This window comes from Natator depressus, chromosome 24 (genome assembly GCF_965152275.1).
Source record: "Natator depressus isolate rNatDep1 chromosome 24, rNatDep2.hap1, whole genome shotgun sequence".
Lineage (NCBI taxonomy): Eukaryota > Metazoa > Chordata > Testudines > Cheloniidae > Natator > Natator depressus.
Window position 1 is genome coordinate 9974433 of NC_134257.1, and position 25504 is coordinate 9999936.

The 25504-nt window shown below is 47.4% G+C and overlaps 1 protein-coding gene across 1 annotated transcript in view; it reads left to right on the forward strand.

The window, feature by feature from the left end:
- Positions 1–226: 226 nt before the first annotated feature.
- Positions 227–25504, forward strand: part of F11R (F11 receptor) — a 48428-nt gene continuing 23150 nt past the window's right edge. Inside the window, exon 1 of the mRNA XM_074938740.1 lies at positions 227–385. Coding sequence (XP_074794841.1) covers positions 328–385 — 58 coding nt within the window. The 5' untranslated portion in view covers positions 227–327. The remainder of the gene's footprint in view (positions 386–25504) is intronic.

Consider the following 25504-nt stretch of genomic DNA (forward strand, 5'->3'; position numbering starts at 1 on the left):
AGGGCAGGGCCTTGGGGCGGGGACTAAGTTCACGGGGGCCTGGTGAAGGGCCCTACTGGTAACCAATCAGGGCGGAGCTGTAGGTGTGATAGCCAGTCAGGGCACAGGGCTGACGCCATCAACGACACCGTACCGGAATCCAATCAACACCTGGGGGCGGGGTGCACGGGGCGGTGAGCGTTGGCCGGGATCCAATGGGGGCACAGAGGGCGGGGCCTCACCTGGCGGAAGGGCGGGGCCTCACCTGCGGGCCGTGAGCCGGGCCGGGTGGGGCTCAGTCAGGCAGCGGCGGGCGTCGCCTCTCGGAGTTCCGTGGGTCGCGGGGCGATGGCTGGGCCCGGGGCGTGGGGCCGGCTCCGCTTCGTGCTCCTCAGCGTCAGCTCCTGTGAGTGCCGCGCCGGGGGCAGGAGTGAGGGGGCTGGGCGGTGAGGCGGGCAGGCAGGCAGGCAGGCAGGCGGGCGGGCGGGCGGGGGGAAGGGGGCGTTGGGCCGGGAGGCGGGCGGGCGGGCGGGGGGGAGGGTAGAGGAGGGGGCGTTGGGCCCGGAGGGTAGAGGAGGGGGCGTTGGGCCGGGAGGCGGGCGGGGGGGAGGGTAGAGGAGGGGGCAGGGGCAATGGGGCGGGCGGGGGGGAGGGTAGAAGAGGGGGCGTTGGGCCCGGAGGCGGGCGGGGGGGAGGGTAGAGGAGGGGGCAGGGGCAATGGGGCGGGCGGGGGGGAGGGTAGAGGAGGGGGCGTTGGGCCGGGAGGCGGGCGGGGGGAGGGTAGGGGAAGGTGTGGGGGCAGTGAGGAAGGGGGCAGGATGGCAGTTCAGGAGCTTCACCACCCAACGTGATAAAAAGTGATGTTACATGGGGCTGTGTCTGTCTCTCTCTCTTTGAGGTGTTGAGACCCCCGCACCTTGGGGCTGCCTATGGCTGCCTTTGCTCCCGGGTCTTGCTCCTTGCTTCACAGGTTGCTCGTTTTGTTGCTGAGCCTCCTTTTCTCAGCTGAGTCCCCACCCTGCATTGGCCCATATTGCCTTTGGGGTTTGAGGATTGTGCTAAACATTTGGTGCTTTGAGTTTGAACCTCTGTAAAGCCCTCACCAGGCCCCTTCTGGGCAGATAAAAGGCCTGGGAGGGTGGAGGTGGATTTTTAGCGATGCTTCATTCTGAATTTTTGCTTGGTCTGAAATGGGGGAAGTTGTTTCTTTCCTTGTGAGTTAAACGCTGTTTGTAAAATGCTGTTGATTCCTTATCAGAGGCATGCAGAGGGGCCTGTGCAGACATACTGATTGCAGGAGGCTCTGTTTTCACAATGCTCACAGTTGGAGACCTGTTAAGTCACAAATCCTAGATGCCGCTAAACAAATGTCCTTTCCTGTATTGACAAGAACACCTCAAATTCTGGAAACTGGAATCACTCTAGAAATCCAGTTCGGTCTTCACCATTGAGGCTATTCACTTCTTGCACTTAAACAATGAAAATTAGTTGTATTTTTTTGGGTAGTCTTTCTGCCATTGTTCCAGTGTTTTCATGCACTTGGCATGTTTGGATTGCAAATACTGCTGGGAAAGCTTTGTTTGTTTAAAGCTGCTGTTCCCTTTGTGCTGCTTTTATGATGTATAAGAGCAGCCTGAATGTCGTAAAGTTTCAAAGTCTTGTCTTCCTTGTCCTTGCTGGAGGATGAGAGAGCTGGAGTTTTCTCAACCAAAAGGGTGTCTGAATCTTCTAGAAAGAGCTATTAACTCAAATCTATCAGGATTTGCTTTAAATAGGTGTTTTAATTTTGAAAGTTCTCAAGCTATTACTATTATCCAAGCATCTAGGAGCCTTAGTCACAGACCAGTTTTCAGAGTAACAGCCGTGTTAGTCTGTATTCGTAAAAAGAAAAAAGAAAAGGAGTACTTGTGGCACCTTAGAGACTAACCAGTTTATTTGAGCATGAGCTTTCGTGAGCTACAGCTCACTTCATCGGATGCATAGCATCAGGATGCTATGATAGAGATCCTGGTCTGTGCATCCGATGAAGTGAGCTACAGCTCACTTCATCGGATGCACAGACCAGGATCTCTATTGTGCTAAGCCGTGTACAAACACAGAACCAAAAGACGGCTTGAGCTGATACTGGCTAGACATCCACAAGGCAATATCAGAGAGAGAGGCTGAGATTTGGACAGAAGGCAACTGATCTGAAATAGACCTAGGTCTGAGCTGTCAGTGTAGAGATGGTAGTTGGCAACTTGTGTTTGCAAATAATATCAGTTATAAGGTTTCAGAGTAGCAGCTGTGTTAGTCTGTATTCTCAAAAAGAAAGAGTACTTGTGGCACCTTAGAGACCAACAAATTTATTTGAGCATTTGATGCATCCGATGAAGTGAGCTGTAGCTCATGGAAGCTTATGCTCAAATAAATTTGTTAGTCTCTAAGATGCCACAAGCACTCCTTTTCTTTTGGCCAGTTATAAGGTATAGAAGAAGAGAAGGGGACTAAGGACAGAGCCCTGTAGAACTCCCCAAAAAGCTTGGGGGGAGGGGGACCTACTGAAGGAGTGATTAGAGAGGTAGGAGGAGAACCAGGAGAGGACAGTCAGGGAAGCCTAGGAGGGACAAGATTTCAAGAAGAGGAGCGTGGTCAGCTATGTCAAAGGTGGCTGATAGGTCAAGGAGAGGATGAGGATGGAGTACTGATTCTGAGCTTTGGCTAAGAGGAGGTTATTAGAGACTTTGGCGGGAGCAGCTGAGTGCAAGGGGTGGAAGCTGGATTGGATAGGGTCTAGGACAGGTGGTGCCAGCCTCTTTCGAGGCCTCGCCCCTGCTCACTCCATTCCCCCCTCCCTCTGTCGCTCACTCTCCACCACCACCTTCACTCACTGGTTCATTTTCACTGGGCTGGTGCAGAGGGTTGGGGTGTGGGCTCTGGGGTGGGGCCGGGGATGAGGGGTTTGGAGTGCAGAAGGGTGCTCTGGGCTGGGGCCAAGGTGTTCGGCGTGTTGGAGGAGGCTCCAGGCTGGCTTCGGAGTGTAGGAGATAGTGGCTCTGGGCTGAGGCAGGGGGTTGGAGTGTGGGAGGGGGTATGGACTCTGGGTTGGGGCCAGAAATGAGAGGTTCAGGGTGCGGGAGGCAGGTGAGGTTTGAGGGCGGGGCTCTGGGGTGGGGCCAGGGATTAGGGGTTTGGCGTGTAGGAGGAGGTTCCGATCTGGGGCAGGGGGTTGGGGCACAGGAGGGGCTTCGGGAGGGAGTTTGGGTGTGGGACGGCGCTCAGGGTTGGGGCGTGGTGAGGGGTGTGGGCTCCAGGCAGCACTTACCTTGGGCAGCTCCCTGGAAGCAGTGACATGTCCCTCGCCTCCTAGGTGGAGGCGCAGCCAGGAGCTGCAGAGCCGGTGCTCAGGGCGGGGGCTGCACATAGAACCCCCCTTGGCCATTCCTCTGCCTAGGAGCCAAGAGACATGTCGCTGCTTCTGGTGAGCCACATGGAGCCAGGTAGTGAGCCTGCCAGCCCCGCACCAACCGGACTTTTAATGGTGCTGACCGGAGCTGCCAGTCTCTCTCTTCAACCAGGCTTTCTGGTCGAAAACTGGACACCTGGCAACCCTAGCCTCTTCCTGGTGGGGCGGGGGTGGGGAGGAGGGGCTGAGGTGGGCCAGACAGAAAATTGGGGAGCTGTGCCCCCGCTCGCCATGAGGCCCTACCTCCAGCCAGGTCCGAAGCTGGAGCTGGGCAATATGGGGCACTGGCTGCTTGCAGCTGGCAGGAGCTGCCTGGGTGTGGGGACCTGGCTCCAGGGCCAGCAGAGCCCTCGGGGAGCAGTGATTGGGGGGGGTCAGGGTCCAGGAGCCTGGGCCGGAGTGGGTCAGTCCAGGCCGCTGTGAAGAGCTCCAGCCTTTCACCTGCCTTGGGCATCATGTCCCAGCGAGCGGGGACACAGGCCGGGGGCTACTGTCAGGCGCGCACCCCCCTTCACCCCGCTTGGCCTTACTTCTCCAATGCTGCTGGAGCGGGATGCCCAGCCAGCAGCCTCTGCTCTGCCTTCAGAGCTGGGTGGCTGGAGAATGGCAGCTGCTGGGGAGGGCTAAGACAAATTTTAGGATGGCTATAGGCCCTGCAAGCCCTTCTCCCCTCCCTGCCAGTACTGGCCCTGGTCTAGGATGGAATTGGAGGAGAGGAATTCCAGCCAGGGATTGTAGATCATGTATTCAATGAGATTAGAGATAAAAGGGAGAGAGGAGATGGGATGGTAATGGGTGTGTGGGATGGAGTCAATGAGGCAAGTGGAGGTGTTGGAGAAGGAAAGAAGATGAGACACTTCTGTCTGTGATCAGGGAGAAGGAGGAGAGAGTTGTGAGGTGGAGGGGTAGGTGAAGAAAAGGCAAGCAGATGGGAGAGGGAAGGTCATGTCAGATTTTTGTTTTTTGTTTTCCTGGGAAGAAATTGATAAGATCCTGTGTCAAGAGAGAAGCAGAGATGCGGGAGGAGGGGAAGGTTTGAGAAGTGAGTCAAAGGGTAGGCTACACTGCTGGAAAAAGTGTATTAATTCAGGTTCACTAATTTGGGTTAAAATAATAATGAAGACACTTGTCTTTTAGCTTGGATTAGCAGTGCATCTGAGGCTGCCCTATAGACTTTAACTCAAGATGCTAACATGATGCCGAGTAGTAGTGTTTTCGCTGCTTTTTTATCGTAAATTAGCTAACCTGAGTTAAGAATACACCTCTAGTTTGTAGTGTAAACATACCCGAAAGTGGTGAAAAGGCAGCTGGGATTAGAGGCATGGGATTCATTTAAGATGGAGTAGTAGAGTGGTTCATGTAGGAAGATGGTAGAACAGGAGAGAATTAATTTGTAGTGCATGCAATTAGCCTGGTCATAGCCAGGGCCGGATTAAGACCTTTAGAGGCCCTAAACACTGAAAAGATTATGGTGCCCCCTCATAAGTAATTCAAAATAAAAACAATACTATTCCGTAAAATATTTTATTTTTTGAAATGACACAAAACGTACATGTATGCTGGAATTAAAATAGCTTCTTTCTAGATTTTCTGGTTGCAAAATTCTGGATAGGTTCACTGAAGCTGACTCAATGAAGCATGTCCACTTCCATACACAATAGGGAAAGTGAACCAAGTCTGTCCTGACACATTGTTGTTCTCTGAGGGTTTTTTATTCTTTTCAGCTGAGAAAGTGTGTTCTGCAGAGCAGTTAGTAATCATCAATGTTAGAAAAATACGTAGTGTAATCTGTACATTTGGAAATACACATCGTATTCAGTCTTTCAATATTGTGTCATGAAGATCAACGTGACTGAATTTCATTTTTCCTGTTTCATTAAACTTTGCGCGCATATAACAGTGGAACGGCCATACTTCTCCACAGAGATTCATGTTCAAGTAAACAGGGTATGAGTCAACTAGCTTTTGGGAACCTTGTGAATATTGTTCGTCAGATAAGTCCATATCGTTTAGAAAAGAAAATCTACTTGATACTTCTTTGTACACTTCACCTCTCCTCTTCATATGAGCTTCAAGTGTATCGATTATAGTGTAGTAAGTAGATACGCGAAATTTGTCTCTAGGATTCAATGCCGTTTCTGTTGCAGTGCTATCATTTGGTTGTTTTTTCCTGATTCGCTTGTGGGACTGGGCTTCTTTGTAGTTAGTATCAGGCAAGATATCTTTTGCTAGGTCTTCAGATCTTTCAAAATCTTTCCTCAAAGTGTGTAAGTGGTCTGCTAATGATTGACAGAGGTCTGCACATGTTTTCAAATCCAATTCTTTTTCTTGGAGAGCCTGACTTGTGTGGTAAAAGGGTTGTAAAATTTCATTCCACATGGTCAACATGAATACAAACTCTATTTCTTGCATCTTGTTCGCAATGTTTGTATAGTTTCTCCCTTTTGTGATTGGTCCTCAGCTATAATTTCTAATGCATCCACAGCCTTTGAGTAGGACTCCAGAATTGCACTTGTTGCCACTGCATGTGCCTCCCAGTGAGTATTAGAAAGAGATTTCAACACACGATCATTGCCCAAATGTTTTAAGAACTGCTTTTTTTGAAATATCAAATCAAATTTAAAAAAAAAATTTTTTTTTTTTGGTGCCCCCTGCTTTGCTGGTGCCCTAAGCATGTGCTTAGTCTGCCTATTTGGGTAATCCAGCCCTGGTCATGGTGGTTTTGCCAGGAACGCACCACAATGCAAGAACAGGAGTGGAGGAAGCAGAAGTTGGGGGTGAGCATGGGTGGGGTGTGTGTGTGTGTGTGGGGGGAGCAGCGATAAATTGGCAGGGAGGACTTTCAGATGGAAGGGGGTGAAAAAAGTCAAAGTGGATAAGTGAAGAATGGAGGGAATCAACAACCATTCTAGAGGAGAGGGATGAGAAGTCATGGAAAACAATCAGTTTCCTTTAAATAGTTCTGGTTAATGTCAAAATCCGGTTAATTCTCTAGTGAGTCAGTGAGTGTGTTAAGCTCTAATCTCTCATGTAAAAAAAGCAAAAAACAAAGCCTATTATTAAAACACACATCAATTAAGGCCTTTTTTGTGCATTGTTTCTTCTTTACAATCAAACACATATTTGACCCTTTTGTAGGTCACTTAAAAAACATTAAACCCTGCCCGTTTCCACTGAATTTCTAAAAAATCAATGGAAATTTGTGATTTTAGTTTTTAAAACGTACTTTTTAAAGAAAAACAATTTGTACTTGTTTAATTTCCTGGGTCAAAGCTGACCTGCCAGCCTCCTTTTTAAGGTAGCCTCTATTTCCATTAAAAAAAAACAAAACCTCTTTTCAGTCTTACGTAATGCATGTTGCATGTGTGTAAACTTAACTTTGAATTAAAACTTCAAATAATTCCAGAATGCATGTGTAGCTCCTGCAATCAGGTTTGGCTTTTGCCCCCCTTTTCAACTTCTGGATGGTATTCTTGATGAAGTCAGACAAATTGACCACTTCTCTGTTCTAAAACCTCCCAGTTGCTTGTAACCATCCATTTTGATTAAATCATGGGGGCTTGCAGTCTCCTTTGCACATGATGCTGTTTTAATGACATTCTTATGATGTGTGAGCACTGGCTCCTTCTCTCCATTAATGACATGCTAGTGATAATGGGTTAATAAACCTGTGTGTCTGTTTTTCCTATCATGCTTTCTCCCATGTTTGCCCTTTACTTGTGAGAACAAATCCTCATTAAAATTTGAAAAGTCACCACCTTATTTCTTTTAAATCCATCCTTAATCTATCTTTGTGAAACCTATTGATCACTACCATGTGATGCTGGCTAGAAATAGTGATCGCTCGTGAGTACTAAGATTGCTGTTACCACTAACCTAACATCCCTTCATTCTCCCTCCTGTCTTGTTTACAAGTCAAATCTTTTGTCTTAGACTAAGCGTTCTGGGAAAGGGACTGTCTGATTTGTAAAAAGAAAAGGAGCACTTGTGGCACCTTAAAGACTAACACATGTATTTGAGCATAAGCTTTCGTGAGCTACAGCTCACTTCATCGGATGTCCGATTTGTTTGTACCTTGCCTAGGACAATGAGTGGGGCTCTAATTCCTGATAGAGGTGCTTATAACAAATGCTGACTGCAGAAGGCTCCAGTCTGTCCACACACAGAATCAATACTTTTGTAAAGTTGGCTCCAAATTAAAATTAAGAACTGCCATACTGGGTCAGACCAAAGGTCCATCAAGACCAGTATCCTGTCCTCTGACAGTGGCCAATGGCAGGTGCCCCAAAGGGAATGAACAGACAGGTTATCCTCAAGTGATCCATGCCCTGTCACCCAATCCCTTCTTGCTCATCCTGTCTAATAGCCGTTGATGGACCTATCTTCCATGATAAAGATGTTTCTTAAGTGCGTTAAAAAGCACTTAAAGTAATTTTTCCTGTTTTCCTATAATGTATTTACAGATTTAATCTCTTTAAAACATTAGTAATAAGGGCAAAATGCTTGACTGTTAATGGTAGAGGTATCAGCAGGGTTGTCTCAATAGTGCAGACAGAGGGCAGGAGTTTCAAAAGGATGTAAGAACCTCTGGAGAAACTGGTGGTCTAGGCTGAACAAGTATTGATGGGGTCCTGTTAGGACAGAGATCTTGCCTTTCGCTCCCTGAGCCTTTAAAATCCCCAGAGGGAGCATGCCTCTCTTTCATAAACCTGAACTTTTCATCTGCTGGGGACATAGTGACACAGAGATTGCTGACCCAGATGTTGGAGGGGATCAATAGGTTTCCCAAAGATAGATTAAGGATGGATTTAAAAGAAATAAGGTGGTGACTTTTCAAATTTTAATGAGAATTTGTTCTCACAAGTAAAGGGCAAACATGGGAGAAAGCATGATGGGAAAAACTTCCTTTGGAAGTGCAAAGATCTCAGTAGTTAGTCTCATGCAGGGTGGAAGGATAGCTTATTAGATAAGGCTCTGGACTGGGAATCAGGAGACTTGGGGTCAGTTTCTTACTCTGCCACAGGCTTCTGGTGTGACCTTGGCAAATCACTTAATCTACCCTGTGCCTCAGTTCGCCATCTGTAAAATGAGGATAATAGAGCAGTGTGAGGTTAAAATCCACTGGTGGTTGTGAGGAGCTCAGATATAACTACCTAGATCTGCTTTTGCTCTATGGATGTTGGTGTTCCGGGGTGTGGATTTTGGAAAAAATCTTTTTATAGCCAATCTGGGTTCATCATACATGAAAGCAAACCTCTGTAGCTCAGACTGGAGAAATGAGCACCACACTGCTGCTTCCAGTGCCTGGGTGGAAACGGTGTGGCTGAGAGCCAATCCTACATCCCAGTTTGCCTTCGGAAACTGTAAACTCAGTTATATCTCACTTATATTAAACCTGGCGCAACCGTGCAGGTAAAAATCTATTAATGGATTTTAACCTGCTGCTGAACGTAGCCAGAGGTGTGGTACAGACACAGGTTGGTGTTGGAAAAGAGGTGATCAGTCCCAGGGACTATTCCTGTGGGATTTGCCTTCCCCAGTGTAAGGGGAGTGAGGTATGCTGATATGAAAAAGCAAACTGAGTCCCTTGTTGCTCTCAATTCCATAAACTAGTCCTTCCATAACCCCTCATCATCATCTGTGGCTCTTCTCTGAGCACCCTGCAATTTGAAAAGTGTAAGTTACTATGGAGAGGCCTCCTGTGTGAAAGGCTTCTTGCCCCAGCAGAGCAAAGAACAGCCTGTCTTGTTTACGCAGGTTCCCAAATGACTCAGTCTCGTCTGCCAAACAAATTCAGAAACCATTCATGCTGCTTTGCAACTCCTGAGCTATTCTGAGCTCTGCCTATTGCTGTCCAGAAGAGGTATCACCCTGTGCTACTTTCCAGCCAGGTCTGGGTATTGTAATGATCACTGGAATCTCATTACAATCCAGCAAAGTCAGGCACTCCATGGCCCTGCTTGACTTGTGCTCTAGCCAGTCCCCTCCCCACCATGCTCTGGCCCTGTGTTGTGGCTGTACCCCACCCTTGCTTAGGAGTTCTCCATGTGTGTGACCCATGCTAGTGGCTTCCCCCAGAGCAGTGAGTGCCTGGGGTGCACTAGTGGTGAGTGTGGGGCCTATGGCTTAATAGCTGCTGCTCCTGCTGAAGGCTGTCTGCAGACTCAGGTAGAAGTTGCAGCATTGCTTACACTTGGGTTGTATTTTCTGGGTCTTCTAGAGGGCTAGCACCATTAAATAGAAGCTGAGGCCCATGGCATGTAGCTGGGGGTCTGTGCCTCAATTCCTTCACATGCTCTTGTATAAATAGAAACCACAGGAAGTGTCTTGCAAGTGGAGCGCATCATGGGCTGTGACAGATTCAGCAAACATGGCACTGCTCTGAGGGGAGAGGTGGGGCAGAGGCGACCCCGACAAATCGGCAAGCCAGCCATAGCCAGATAAGATGTCCTGCTGGCGCTTGCAGAGCGGGTGGATGGGTTTTGGGTGGGTGCGGAAGGAGGCTCTAAACTTCTTGGAAGTGCCTGAGTGTCAGTTTTAAAGAGTTTCAGAGTTACTGCTCTGTCGCTATGGGTGGGAGGGGATCTGAGCTCCTCTTATTCCAGGCTCTGTTAGCTGTAGCAGGAAGGCAGCACAGTATCAGGGCCCTTTTTGGAAAGTTTAGTTTGCAGCTCTGAGGGATAGAAACCTAATTTTCTTAAGAACTAAAGAGTAGCTTCTGCAAACATGACTGGACTGGCCCCTCCCATAGTAGGGATGCTACTCGTTGTAGGTGAGAGCATTTTTCTAAAATGGACACGTTGGCGCATGGGGAAGGACCAGTTCTGTTAGCTCGGGGCACATAGGAGAGGCTATAATCTGCTCTGCTTTGGCCAGGTCTAAGCATAAAAGGCTTTGCCAGCGTAGCTATGTCGGTGTACTCTGCTGGCAAGCGCACCTTGTGTTCATACAGCTTATACTGGCACAACTGTGCTTTTGCTGGCATAGCTGCTTCTAGCCTCCCTGAGTGAAATAAGCTGTACCAATAAAGGGCACTTTTACCAGTATAGCTGCTTTTGCTGACCCACCTGTGTTGGTCACAAATCACACCTATTCACGCCCCTGCCTGACGGCTTGTTGTGTAACTCTGGCCAGGGTCTGGTACGTGGCTCCAGGCAGTGGCCAGGACATGACGCTGAAAAGGGAGGATAAAGCTTCTTAATGCATCTCACTAGTTGTGCAATGCTATTTATGTACATGGGAGGGGAGAACAGGAGAGTTTGCTTCCATAAGCTTCAGGGGAGCAACCTGAGTCTGCTTGAACAGTTGAGAAGACCTTGATGAGTCACCCAGCAAAAGACCTGGTAGTTCCCGGGACAAGTCCGGTGTTTGAGTGGCTCTGAGTCGATCTCAGCTCTGTTCATGTTCATGTTCTTCTTGTATGCTGCTTTTATGGGTTTATTTTCAGCACCATGCTACTTACTGTTTATGGTGCAGCTAGGTGGAGCGCTCTCCACTGGCTACGAGAAACATTTCATTGAGCCAAACACTTCCATATTGCTCCCAGCCTCTGTCATATTTATATACAACTGGTAGGTATTAATGATTTACAAAACACCTGCTGGTGTAGCAACTAGGTACTAATGTATGCTTTTGTAAATAAGCCAACCTATCAAGTGTATTGGCAGCTTTCTTCCTAGGAATGAACAAGTGGCCCAAATGCCAAACCAAATAAATGCATCTTCACTTGTGCCCTGAAGGATGCTGCGCTCTGGCTGGTTGCCAGGGGCCATGTGTTTGGAAAGAGATCTCCCTCCTTTTCTGGGAAGAGCAGTCCCAGAAACTGACAGCAAAAGAGCTGAGGGAGGATCATGATCTGAGTCCCAACATGTTCCACAGTCAGGTCATGGAGTGTGACCATCATCTTGGCCATGAATAAAAAGCTGATGCAGAGATTTGAACAGAGAAGTTACATGCTCAGAGCCATGCGTTGGTGTTGATGACTAGCCTTTGATTGCACTTCTGGAAAGGTTTTGAGAAGCTGGTGGCTATTCAATCCCAAATGCACAGAAACATCCCTGCCATGCTGGGCAGGAGTTGGCTCAATTACTTATACCCTTCCACTTAACCCTGGTGGAACTACTTAACTCATCTAGTTGAACCAGTGCAAACCCCACGGTAAATACTCAAACTAAAATTAGAGTGGCTTATATCAATTTAGCTGAAGTCGATTCCTTCCTAACTCCAGCTAAACTGAGTTAAAGCAATTCTTAAATCCGAATAAGTGTGTCTACATGGGGTTTTGCACTGGTTTAATTACATCTGTTTGTAAACCAGTGTGGCTATCTCATACAGGCAAGCCCTTGGTCTGGAGCTGAGCTGAAAACCCATAGCTGAAGCAACAGTGATACAGGATTTAAAATGCCTTTTTGCTAATACATGCCAGACATCTATTTCACTTGGGCAGGGTAAGCATGGATTAAGGGCTGTTTAGGGTACCTTAATGGGTAATTTCTGTGTTTAAAAACAAGTTCCTGGCTTTCAAATCTGTATCAGCAGCATCTTGCCCAGTTTTTCTTTCCTAGAGTTACTGCTGTTTTTATAGACTGAGGGCTCTGCACTTCACCATTCAACACAGTCCTTATGCAGAACACCTAAAAGGCAAAAAAGACTGTCTACTTCAGGGGTTCTCAAATTGGGGGTCGGGACCCCTCAAGGGGTTGCTAGGTTATTATGGGGGGGGGGTTGTGAGCTGGCAGCCTCCATCCCAAACCCCACTTTGCCTCCAGCATTTATAATGGTGTTTAATACATAAGTGTTTTTAATTCGGGGGGGGGGGGGGGTTGCATTCAGAGACTTGCTATGTGAAAGGGGTCACCAGTACGAAAGTTTGAGAACCACTGGTCTAGTTGTGCCTTCCCCTCCCTCCACACACACTGTCCTTAGTGGGACTATCCTAGAGCTGCAGGAAGCAGTGACATTTAGTAAGCTGCTTATCCCAGCATCTCTGGTTAATATGTAGCTGCCCCTTACCTCACTAGGCCAAAGTTAAATTGTTCCTCTGAGGGCTTTAAACACTGCTTTATCATCAGGCTCCAGAGAATGAGCTAGAGCAGCTGTTGTCAAACTGGGTCACAACCCAGTTTTAATGGGGTCACCAGGGCCCACGTTAGATGCCAAAACCCCGCCACCCAGGCCGAAGCCAAAACCCAAGGGTTTCAGCCCTGGGCGGTGGGGTTCAGACTACAGCCCGGCTGCCCAGGAATGAAGCCCTTGGGCTTTGGCTTCATCTCCCACACCCAGGGCAGCGGTGCTCAGGCTACTACTTCAGCCTTGCATGGGGGGCTGTGTTTTTGTTGTTAGGAAGGGGTTGTGCTGCAATGAAGTTGAGAACCACTGAACTAAAGCAAAGGATGGATGGGCCCTGTCTACACTAATTAAAAACATCAAAAACATTTTCCAATACTGGTGGTAGCACTGGGAGTTTTAGTGTAGACAGGTTGCTGAGGCTTTTAATACCATATTGGTTGGACTTGCTCTGAGTGGATCTGCAAAAACCAGATGTGCTGTACCAGTGTTAGCAATGAGAAGCAATCTGGTAAAAAAAAAATCCCTAATGTAGACAGGGCAAGCAGGGCAGTAGCTGCTGCTGAGCAGAGTGAAACTGAGGACTCTAGTGGGCAGAGGCAGCTTGGCTGTATCTTGAAATCCTGGCTGTTGGCAGAAGGTAAGAGTGGGAATGGATAGTTATTTGATCAGTGACCCTTCCCCCAGTACAGTGACACTAACCATAAATGTCCGGGGAAGGAATTTTCTGCTGAAGGGGAGGAGGGTTTATAAATTTGCTCTGGGTACTGATCAAGGGAGCCTAGGTTATTAAGTATTTTTGGGCTACTAAATTCCCTTAAACTCATGAAAGTCCCAGGCTATGGTTGAAAACTGAAGGCTGCCTTTGAAAGGGTAAATCATTCCAGGTGGGCCCCTCTCACTCTGGGCCCCTTTCACTCACCTTCAGTAACAAAGGGATCTTCTGCTGAGTTTCAGTTGTTTTTTTGTGTTAGACAAAAACCAGCCAATGTTAGCTGGGGTAGTAAAACCCATCTGGAGAAGCAATAAACAGCAACCTGTCTACACTAAAACTCCCAGTGCTACTACCAGCACTGCCCCTCCCAGGCTGGCCAGCTGAACTGGACAGATGACAGCCTGGCTGAGTACACCATATGCCCCAGGGTATTTTCCATCAGGCCGGTGGCATATTGGCACTGTCACCTTCTTCCCCTGCCCTCTGAGGCCTCCCTTTGAGCCTCACTGCAGTCCACACCCAAGAGGGGTATGAGTTCCGTTTTCTGTCCCCCCTCTCCTCTGGCATATACTTCTGGGCCACACCAAAATGTTTCCTGTGGGGCCCCTCCCTTGTTTTGTTTCCCTCTTTGACAATCTGGCCACCCAGAGCAAGGCCTGCTAAAAGCATTGCCCATCTACTGTTCAGCAGCCATGTCTTAGGATTGTCTGCAGGCAGGGCAGCATGAGAGGCAGTTGCTAGGGTTCAGGTCTGTTGAAAATGGCTTGGTTTAAATGATTACCTCTTGCACTGTGGACAAGACTTAAACCTGTTCTGGAAACTGAGTGATGTTGCATATAGACCATTGCAAGGAGATCAGCTGGGAGGGAGTTGCTCACTGGTAGTAAAGTACAGTCCTTGTGACTAACTCACCCCACCCTTGCATGTTAAACAATGTGCATCAGTTATGAAAAATCACATTCTTCCTTGTTGTTGCTGCTCTGGAGGAGGTGGCTGGGAGATGAAAATGGCTTAGTATTTTGTGTGTGTGTGTGAGAGCGTGCAGAAGAAATGTATTGGTGTCTTCCAGGATGCAAAAATAATCCCAGAACGTGCTGCTTCTGTCTGCAAAGACACAACACAACCATGGTGCAACATGCTCTGGCCACTAACACATTTAATCAGGGTTAGTGGTGAAAACTGAGCTTGAAGCGAATGCAGAGAGGCAGAGAATCCTGAGCCCAGGCACTGTGATAGGAAACATCTTCCTGAGGGCTGTGACTATGTTGGCAAAAATGAGGGTCACCACTGGTGCAACTCCAGTGGTGATAGCAGTAGCAGGAATTGTAGTGTAGGTATATGATCTACAATACAGCTGCCATCACTTCTCCAACGGTGTGAACTAGGAGGTCCCAGGGCTTGATTGTGCCTCTGACAATTTATTTTGTACACTCCTTTGCTAACATAGAATTTAACTGGGCCATCTGGCCATTCAGTTGAACACCTTACTGAGGGTGGGAAAGGTGGGTTCACACTTTGGCTGCTATTTGGCTGGAGGCAGGGCAGGGCTAGATATCAGTGTGCATTGTGCTGCTTTTCTGTTGCAAAGATGCAGCCTTCATGCTCCTTTTTGAATGTGCATGAAGTTAATTGCAGAGAAACCCTAAAATCACAGGATCTGACTTGTTCCACTGGTGGGATGTTCTGGCCTGCTTAGCTAAGGGTATATCTGGAAATTTCTCCCTCCTCCTCCCACAATTCTTCGGTGGAGAGCGTGAAAGAGAATTCTCTCCCTGGTAGAAACGGCTCACCTCTTCTTCCTGCTGAGATCTTTCTCAAAGGAAAACCCACTGGTTTCCTTTTAGAAAACAGGAGGTAGGAAGAGGGGCTGGACAAAACTGCCTCCCTGAAGAAGAGCTCTGTGTAAGCTCCGAAGCCTGTCTCTCTCACCAACAGAAATTGGTCCCGTAAAAGATACTACCTCCCCCACCTGTGTCTGGCTTCTAAAAGGAAGCATTTCTCCTGACAAATCTACTGTCAGGGGAGCAATTTGTTGCCCTTTGTCATGTGATTTGAACTGAGTTGCTAAGTTCCTTGGGGTTTTTCTCCTCACTGTTGTGATTTGACCAAGGCAAATCGAGTAGTGAGTCATTCACTCTCTGCTGGCTCCATGGCTTCAAGCTAGGAGTTATCAGCCAGTTGAATCTGTGCCATGCCCCATCCATCTCACCTGACTGGTAAATTCAATCAAACACTGAGTAAAGCATGTCAGGGCAGGATGAGTCATTACCAGTGAAGAGCAAAACAGCCAGATGCCAGGCCGCTCTGTGACTAGGGTCACAGGATTAAACGGAGAAAGTATCGGGACACATGGGGGAAGCCAAAAAAAAAAAATATCAGGACAAACGGCGTCCTGACCGTGCATTGGTTGGGATGCGGGACAAAGACCTAAAAATCGGGACAGTCCCGATTTTTATCGGTACTTCTGGTCACCCTATCTGTGACATATAAGCAGAAATACCTCCTCTCTGAATTAACCAGATGCGTATTCCTTTAGACTCTGCACGTTTGAATAGAGCCCCATCATCATGGGACAGATAAGGGGGTCCCTTGTCGGTGGATCCGCAAAGGGGAGCATGAAGAGCTATAGCTCTTCAGCTGCTATTAGGGCACTGGACAAAGCTGTCTCCCTTATCTTCTGGACTGGAAGTCAACATTCCTGGGTTCTAATCCTGGCTCTGCTACTGGTCCGCTGTGTAATCTTGGGCAAATCTTTTACTGTGTCTGTAAATGGGGAAGATAATGACCTCCCCACCCCATCTTTATAAAGTGTCTTAATGTCTACAGATAAAGTGGTTTTAAGTGCTAAATTGCTGGTCCCCAGAGAAGGTAAGGGGAGTCCCTAATTCAGATCTGAATTGTACACCAATCCGCCAACACTCTTCAGAATCCTTTGGTTAGTGTCCTGAATGAAATATGGCTATTGAATGACACGTGTTGATGCTCTGATGTGTCAGATCCACATGCTCAAGCCCTGGGAATGTGCAGCCTGACAGGTTTTGGTATGGAGGGTTTCCAGTTTGACTCTGTACTGGGAACAGAATGAGTGACAACTGCAGGAGGGTTTGGGAGTCTTTCCATGGTGTGCTGTTAATCCAGTCCAAGATGAGTGGAGACTATGCAGTCATGATCTCTTGTGGTCATGCAATATTGGACTGTTCTAGCTGAGCTGTTCAGAGGCACCCACTGGAGCAATCATGATCCTCTAAACACTTTCAAGCAACGGTAACTAAGACCGTCCTCTGGCACTTGAGTTCTCAGCATTGCCAGCCCCAGCCATTCAAAAGCCATGGACCAGGTCTCCCCAGACCAAAAGATTGTTTTAAAATTAGTGAAATTTTAAATAATTTGAGTGATCTTTATTGGCCTTCTGGTTTTTTAGCCTTGAGCTCTTCTCAGTGACCATTGTTAAGAACTGAAAGTGGAGGTTCTCTTGTAACCACCTGGCTGCAGGAGTTGGGGCTTTAAGAAAAATACCAAATATCATGAGACTAGTAAAATTGCAAGAGTTAGAAATACAGACCCCTTAATCCAAGGGCAGCTCCCACAGTTCAGTCCATGGGGAGTCCATTCTGTTTCAGACTGTTGCCCTTTGTGCAGGGAAACAAACTGAGCTGTGATATCACTGGCTGGTTCAGAGCATCCACAGGAACTCCTTGTGCCATGCAGTCCGGGTATGGGTTTGGCAAGAGCCCCATTTTCAAATCTCTAGAGGTTGTCCTACAGCCTTTAAGGCCCCATGCACAGTTTGCTCTTTCCTTCCAGGCAGGGGTATCTCTAGGATGTTGCGAGAGCAGCAGTGGTTGGCTGGAGTATAAACATGTTGGATGCTGGCGTTTGTTATGCAGCAGTGATTGATGGGAAGGCTGGCACACTCAGTGGGGAGTTATCTACTATCCCTGGTACACTAAATAGCACGTCAGTGCATAGGAGTGGTGGTGTGATGACATGCAGGTAACACAACGGCTGTTTAGGTAGCACTCTCCATGCTGTCCTGAGTGCTGGCTGTACCTCTGCAGTGGTATACTCTCCCTCCTACCAGCCTAATTAATACTTTGTTTGAGGTGCTGTTATATTGAGCGAGATTAGGAGCTTAAATATATTTGGGTAGAATAAACATGCCATCTTTTGAATCAAATTTTATGTAAAGAGCTTTGGAGTCCTTGGATGGGGAAGGTACCTAAGGTACAGGTACGAAGTGCTGTATTGGTGGTTATCCAGCACCTCATCTGAAGGGAAATTTCACTCAATTTCTTTGTGCTCAGAGTCCTTCACAGTTTTTCTCCAGCATTTCATAAAGCAGAATGGCAATGGATCTGGTGCCCTGGATACCCACCTCTGCCTGCCTAGTAATGGATTGGACATGGGTCTGAAAAGGTCCCAGGAATGTCATTGACCTGCCCTTGCTGGGCAAGTGAAGCTGCATTATGCAGGTCTTTATCCTTGCTTCTGCTTGGCAACCATTTGGGGTGAAAAATTAAATGACTGGGTGACCTGAAACAATGGCAGCTTTAATTTTTTTGGCATGCCTGTTCCATCATGTGCTGTTTGTAGTTTTAGAGCAGAATGACTCATTTGACCCTTCTTGGGTCGATTATGTGTGGCTGTCTGTCTGTCCCCACCCTGGTTCTACATCAGCTATTGGCACTGCCTGTGAACTAGTAAGTACCCTCCAACTCCCAGGAACCAGCTTGTAAGGATTGTCATTTACTATGTGTTCGTACAGTCCCTATCACAGTGGGGCCTGTCCTGGTGGTGTCATTTAAATGTTACCATAATATAAATAGGTGGCTGTGTGGGAAGGGGCAGCTGGCAACTTAATTTTTAAGTGTACTGTGGTAACACCCACAGATTCTAAGCTGGATTGGAGCCTCAATGTGCTGGGTGCTGCACAAACAGCATAAGAATGGCATCCCTACCAGTGCAAGAGCTTAGAAGTGTCTCTAGTGAGCTGAAATGGCACTGTGGTGCCAGATTTAAATGTACTGGATCAGGCTTAGGCAAGTGTGGGTGCAGCCAGGCATTTGTCATACAGAGATTAAATGATGTCTTAATCACCAATTCTGAGTTGTAGCCATTGTGCTGTATTACAAACACGCCCAGAAGGCTTCAGAGGTTATTTCCCAGCAGCTGTGTGTAAACCCTGGGGAATAGGCTCAATATTTGCCTTTCAGAAACCCTAAACCATCTTATTCTGTTGGGCTGAATGAAATTCAGGGCTGGCACATAACCTACTCTTACAGACTAGACTGTGACTGCCTGGTATTTAAAGGTCAATCGGCTCAAGGGAACTTCTGCTTTTCAGGAGCAGCTCTGACTTTCTAGTCCCGAGAAGTGGGACTGGGAACAGGGCAGTGGTTTATGATGCAGTACGAATGGATGGGTCTCTGGGAGCTGGCCACTAGGAGCCCTTTCAAGTTCAGTTGTATTGATTCTCTTGCCTGTAGAGTTGAACTCTTTATGGATCTAACGTTGGAATGTGGTGAGGAAACTGCATGGAAAAACAGTAACTACTTCTTTTTTTTTTTTTGGTACTGCTGAAATGCCTAGAGGTCCCAACCAAAACTGGGCCCTTGTTGTGCTAGGCAGTATATGTACACACAGTCTCTGCCCTGAAAAACTTAAAATCTAATAGGACAGAGGGGTGGGAAGGGAAATAGAGGCATTGAAGAAAGGTGATTCTCTTGAGGTTAGAGCAGGTCAGCAACACAGCCTGGTATAACCCAGGAGTCCAGATTTCCAGTTTAGACCAGTCTGCTAGTCCACACTACCTCTCAGAACTAGTGCATCAACATATGCTGTTGTGCAGACATGCTGAAACCAAAACAGACTGGGTATCTTGAACCCCCTCCTTTCCAAACCTATTTATATCACTGCTGATGATCTGTAAAAGCCATAGGGTTAGTTTGGCATTTCCTGGTTCAGCTAGCCAGTTTGTTTCAAAGAAAAAAAACAAAGAATCTCCCAGTTTGCTGAGCAGACAAACAATAAGACTTCCAGGCCTCCTTCCTTTACACTTCCAAACAGTGGCCTCTTGAATTGTGCTGTCTCAGTGGGAGGTCTCTTATAAACTGGGTTACCCTTGATTGCTGAGAAATGTCTATCATTTGTGTGATGGAGAGGTTTGGATCTTCCTGGGAAGTGCCTGAGGGGAGACAGATTAATTACAAAATAGGGCTTTGCTCTCTACCTTTGTATCAGCTGGAATCCCGGATGCGGGAACTCTGAAGAATACCAAGTAAAATCTCAACTCCTTTGTCCTCCCTCTCCTCAGCTTGCAGCAGGATTCTCACTCTACTGATTACAGTCAGTTCATGGTAACATCTTACTTTTAATTAACAGCCTCTTGTTTTACATCCACAATCGATTCCTGGCACAGCTGAGACAGCGGCTGCCTGGGTGGAAATGTGTGCCTGCATGTTGAGAGAGTTAATGGTCTCAATCCCGTTTCTTACGGGGCAGATTGGTTGAGGCCCCTTTGAAAGTTTGCCCCCCAAGATCTTCATACTTGAAGGGTTATAAAGCACAGGGGCAGACTTTCATTTTCTTCCTTGAGTGACTTTTTAGGTGCCTCTTAGTTCTCTTGTGCTGGAGGGGCTCCCTTAGTGGGCTAAGCCATGGGGTTTAAAATACCTACTCCTTGGAACTCCAGGTTCAAATCCTCATGGGGGTCAATGCAGCCACTTGTCCTTCCAAGATTCTTAGATTTTCACTTGGACCTGGTATTTCTTCCCTCTTAGTGCAAGAGGAGGAACAGATGCTGCCCAGGCTATGGTCTGGTGTGCCATCACTATTCAGGTCTAGCAAAGCCCTTTAGCAGATCAAGGCTCAGGGAGGCCTGAGGTCTTTGGTATTTCAATAATAAAAAAACCCCCAACCCGCTATTCTGAAAAGCTGTAACCTCTTCTTGCATGGGAGCAGCAAGGGGCAAAAGCAAATCGCTTGTTCTGTTCTGTTTCACAGCTCACCTTTAAAGATGAGTTGTAGGTATACTGGGGTCGGGGGTAAAGCAGAAGCTGCAGGGAGCTGATGGAAGTAATTTGTCATGGTACCTTATTCAATGAGGTCATTTCCTGTCCCAGAGAGAGAGTTGCTGCATCTCCTAATTCACTAGGAGTTGCACCACCAGCTCAGTCCACCAGCCTGTGCTACCAGGATATTTATCTTCCTCCCTCCCCCCCCACCCCCCGCCCCGAGGAATGCTCAAATCGATGCTTGAATGCATCCAGCACTGTTGCGTTTGCTTTGAGCAAGGCTAGCTGCCATACACAGGGCTGTCCCTAGACATTTTGGTGCCCTACGCAGCCCCTCTGCGGGAGGCATCCCCAGGCCTCTGTGGGGGGTGAGGGGGCAGGAGCAGGCTTGGGGGAAACTGCCTCCCAGCACGAGCCGGCGGAGTGGGTTGGGGCCGGGTCGCTCCACTTCCTGTCGCCTGGTGAGTGCGGGGCAGGTCCGTCACTGTACAGGAAGGTGCTCCCCCATCCGCCCAACTGCAGTGCATCTGGACCTCCCAGAACCCCCCAAGCCCTCCATACCCAAATCCCACTCCACTGAACCTCGATGCCTGCATCTGGAGCCCACCTGCACCCAGATCCCCTGCCTCTGGACCTGCACCCAGACCACCCCCCACTGAGCTCCCTGCACTCAACCCCTCACCCTGACAAGCCCTCCCCCTCTGCACCACCTTGAGCCCCCACATCCAGACCCCTATGCCACTGATCCCCCACACCCTCAGCACCCAGACCTTCCTGCTGAGACCCTCGCACCCAGATCCCCAACCACTTTCACCTGGAAGCCCCTGCAGAGTCCCATTGCCCCTGTACCTGGGATCCCCCCGACTGAGCAGCCTGTGCCCAGATTGTCCCACACAGAATCCTCTCATCCGACTACAGGATCACCCCACATTGAGCCCCTCCACACTTGGCTGAGCCTGCCTGCCTCACACCTGGTGCAGAGGGGCAGGGTCCTAGGGTGTTTCGGGGTAGGCCCAGACCTTGTGCTGTGTCAGGGTCGGGTGCAGCCTCACCACTGAGTCTGTGCCCTGTGGGTGTGAGGTGGGGAGGCTGTACGATGATCTCCCACCTTCGTACAACCAGTGGCCTGTGCTCCCCAGTGCCATGCTGGAGCCTCTGCATTTATTTATTGATAGATAAAGCTTGCAGAATTTTAAAATATTGTGTGCAGAATTTTTAATTTTTTGGCACAGATTGCCCTCAGGAATAACAGGCAGATGCTCTTTAATGTAGCAGGCAAAGGCAGAATGCCAGATTTGAGGACTAGAAAGTGAAACTTGAAAAATTCAAACCAGAAACAAGAGGCACATTTTTAACAGTGAGAGGGCATATCGCCCACTGGGACAGTGAACCAAGAAGTTTGGTGGGTTTTCCGTCGCTTGAAATCTTTAAATCATGATGATTGAGTATCTTAAAATATATGCTAAAAGAAAAGGAGTATTTGTGGCACCTTAGAGACTAACACATTTATTTGAGCATAAGCTTTCGTGATGAAGTGAGCTGTAGCTCACGAAAGCTCATGCTCAAATAAATGTGTTAGCCTCTAAGGTGCCACAAGTCCTCCTTTTCTTTTTGCGGATACAGACTAACGTGGCTGCTACTCTGAAACTTAAAATATATGCTGTAGCTCAGTTACAAGGTCTCGGACTTGAGACAGGAATTGCTGGGTGAAATTCTAAGGCCTGTGCTTTGCAGGAGGTCAGACTAGATGGCCACACTGACCCTTCCAGCACTTAAAAATCTATGGTCCTGTGTCTTGTCTTCCAAAGAATAAAGAGTCCCTTATGCCACACAGGTTGCTATTAATGTAGTAAGATATCTCCTTTTGTGTACACTGAAAAATGCCACTTCTGTGGTTCACATTCTGAAACATTGGTGCAGGACCAACCAGTGATGGATTTACTCCCACAAATGTTTCTCTCAGGGAACTGTGTGGCAAGGCCACTGGTACAGCAGTCCTTGGAGGGTGTGCTATGTGTTATAATTTGGACCTAGGCACGGTGGCATGTCTTTATGGGTTATATCTGTTTGTTTAATTGTGAAATGGTGTCTTCATGTTGTTGTGTAGACTCCAGACTACTGCTCAGGCCGAAACTCGCTGACTCAAAGAACCCCTACTTTGTGTGTGAATTCCATTGATTGTCATCTAGCTGATTCAGTTTTCCATGTGATTAGTACTGCATATTACTGGTTTTCACTCTCTAGTTACTTACTGACTTTAATCAATGACTAATTTGATTTGCCCCATTTCCAGCCTTTTGCTGCCACTTAGCAGCCATTTTTTCAGACTGCTGCTTAGGTTTTTTTCTGCCTGGTTCAATTTACAGCCATAATGTCCATTAACACTTCTTCATTTTACACCTCTGTCATTTCTCTCCTGACTTGCTGTCCCCCCCCCATCCTGCTCTTTGTCCCTGGTGGGCCGGCAATACTGATACAGTTAAAATCATTTAACTTAAGGTATACCAAAGAACCAAAATGTAGTGAAACCTGATCATGGGACCTTAAAACTGTCTTCTGCTTACCCTAATCGTCATTGTGTCACAGGCCTGAACACTGCAAGAACCATATTTAGAGGCAGCTGTGAAATGTATACCTTAACTTTGTGGTCAGGAAAAATAACAGGATACAGCTGTTAGGGAACTGTTTCTATCCTGGTAGATACTAGGCTAAGTCATAGTTTCTTAGCACTGCGACATAGAAGGAAATGTCATAAACATGGGTTTCAGAGTAACAGCCGTGTAAGTCTGTATTCGCAAAAAGAAAAGGAGTACTTGTGGCACCTTAGAGACTAACCAATTTATTTGAGCATAAGCTTTCCTATGCATCCGATGAAGTGAGCTGTAGCTCACGAAAGCTTACGCTCAAATAAACTGGTTAGTCGCTAAGGTGCCACAAGTACTCTTTTTCTATAAACATGGGTGGCTCATGGGCAGATTTTATGATCATTTAAATTGGTTATAAGGCCCCGTCTACAGAGCAGCCCTGTCACTGTTCCCGGTTACAACATAGCTTTTCCTCAGAATAATCCAGTCAACGCCACCAAATGTAAACCATGCTTTGATCTTGGCTGTTCCCAATGGGCTGTGTAAGAGCCTTCGCAGACAGGGCTGAATCCTCCCAAGACCTGTCTCTGCTACAAAGCGGAGCCATGATTTAGCTGTCACCCTGGTATGGTTGTGGAATCAGTGGGGCTTTAGATTGTGAACTTCCTAGGGAGGAACCCTGTCTTGTAAACCTCCCCCACACTTATGACACTGTAGAAAGCCACCCCTTGTGAGAAGGGATTTTAAGTATAAGAATACTTACAGATGGGGAAACTGAGGAACTTGTGTGAGTTGCCCAAGGCAGAGCCAAGACTAGCACTTAGCAATCAGGCATCCAAGACGACTGCTACTGTAGAAGCAGCCCGTCCACTTGAGGCACACACTAAATGTGTCAAGCTTCAGAAGCACACAAGATCACTAGCAAGTCTTGAATACTCATGCTGGTGGGGGTTGGTAACTTGCCTGCAAGTCGTAGGCATCTGGAGGAAACAACCCCACAAGGAACTGTAAAACAAGTGGGGAAGCAGGTACCATAAAAATCATTAAAAACCTGCCACACTGCTGGGGAGTTAGGACACCCATGCCAAAGCAGCATGAGTTCCCAGATATGGGGCCCTGTATAAAGTCCTGTCTTGTGTAATCTGTTCCGAACAGAGTCTGAAATGCAGAGCCTGATGACTAAAGACTGGGGATTGGTGGGGGGAGGTGTCTGAAAAATGCCAAGCTAAGTTTCATTTGACAGATATGGGCTAGGTTCCCTGTGAAACTCCTGAACAAAGTGGGGGCTGCGTGGGAGGAGATGATACAGAACAGGTGGAACAGGAAATTCCACCAGGCAGCCTATAAAAGCCAACTGAACTTCTCTCCCTTGTTCCACTCCACCCCCTCCCTGTTTAATGTACAGCTATCTCTTTGCTGGTTTTGGTTCTTATACACTGTTCTTGCCCTTTAGTTGGGGACACAGTATCTTTCACATCACTTTACTGGCCTACTCCCTTCTTCCATTTTGGTAACAGCTTTGCTTGATTATTTTCTTCTGGCAGAGCAACTGTTGGGGAAATTAAGATGTCACACTTGGTTAGCCTGTCTCAATCTTCTACTGCAATTAATTCAGATTATCTTGTCTATGCCGCTTGTGCTATGGATTGAAAACTAGCAGGGTAATAAATGACAATGTGGTGGGATTGACTCCTGGGTAATAGTGACACGGCCAGATACCTAGATAACTGTCTAGTTGGGTGCCACAGGGTTGGGTCTTATCTCTAGAGAATTGCACAGGACTGGTGGCCTACGATTTGGGTTGTGTCCCTGGCTTTGTCACAATCTTGTTGTGTAAGCCTAAGTAAGTCACGTATTGGGTCTGGGGTATTGGGGATTTGTGTTTTGGTAGCATCTAGGAGCCCCAATGTGCTAAGCACTGTACAGACATGGAACAAAGGCTATTCCTGCCCCAAACACCTGACAGGTAAAGTACCTCTGTGTGCTTCCATTGCCGCTTTATAAAACAGGGCCACTTGCTTACCCCATCCCATGGGGTTTGGAGAGACTCGGAGGCAGAGACTTGCCAAGCCATGTCGAGGGGATTTTGGATGCCCAGTGCCCATTACAGTTAGTCCCTTAGGCAGCTTTGAGCATCTTAGTCTAAACTCTCATGTTTGTAAAGCAGAAAATGCTGTAGATCTTACAAATTAAAGCTCTGCAATTGTCTCCTATATGAGAGAAAAAGTATGTTAATGACATTCATATGATGCTAAATCAGGAGAAGTAGCAAACAGTAGCGAGGGCAGAGAAATAGCATAGAGGGACCCAAAGAGATTTAAAAACAAAAGGAGAATAATCTTATAAAACTGCAATCTAATCTGAGGTTAAACATATTCACTAGGAACTAGAAACCTAGAGAGCAGTAATGCTGAGACCCAAAGTTCCTAGCAAACAGTGAAATAGGCATGCAGCTAAAAAGGCTAATGTTGTTTTAAGCTGTGTGTGGAAGCATCTAGTCTCAGGCTATGTCTACACTACAAGCACTTCAGCGGCACAGCTGCAATGCTGAAGTTATGCTGTTGTAGCATAGACACTGGCAACAGTGACAGTTGTTTTTTTCTGTTGCTGTAGTAAATCCATGCTCTCATGAGGCAGTAGCTGAGTCTACAGTGTCTATACCAGGGTTTGTCAGCTTAACTATGTCTTTCTGCAACATAAC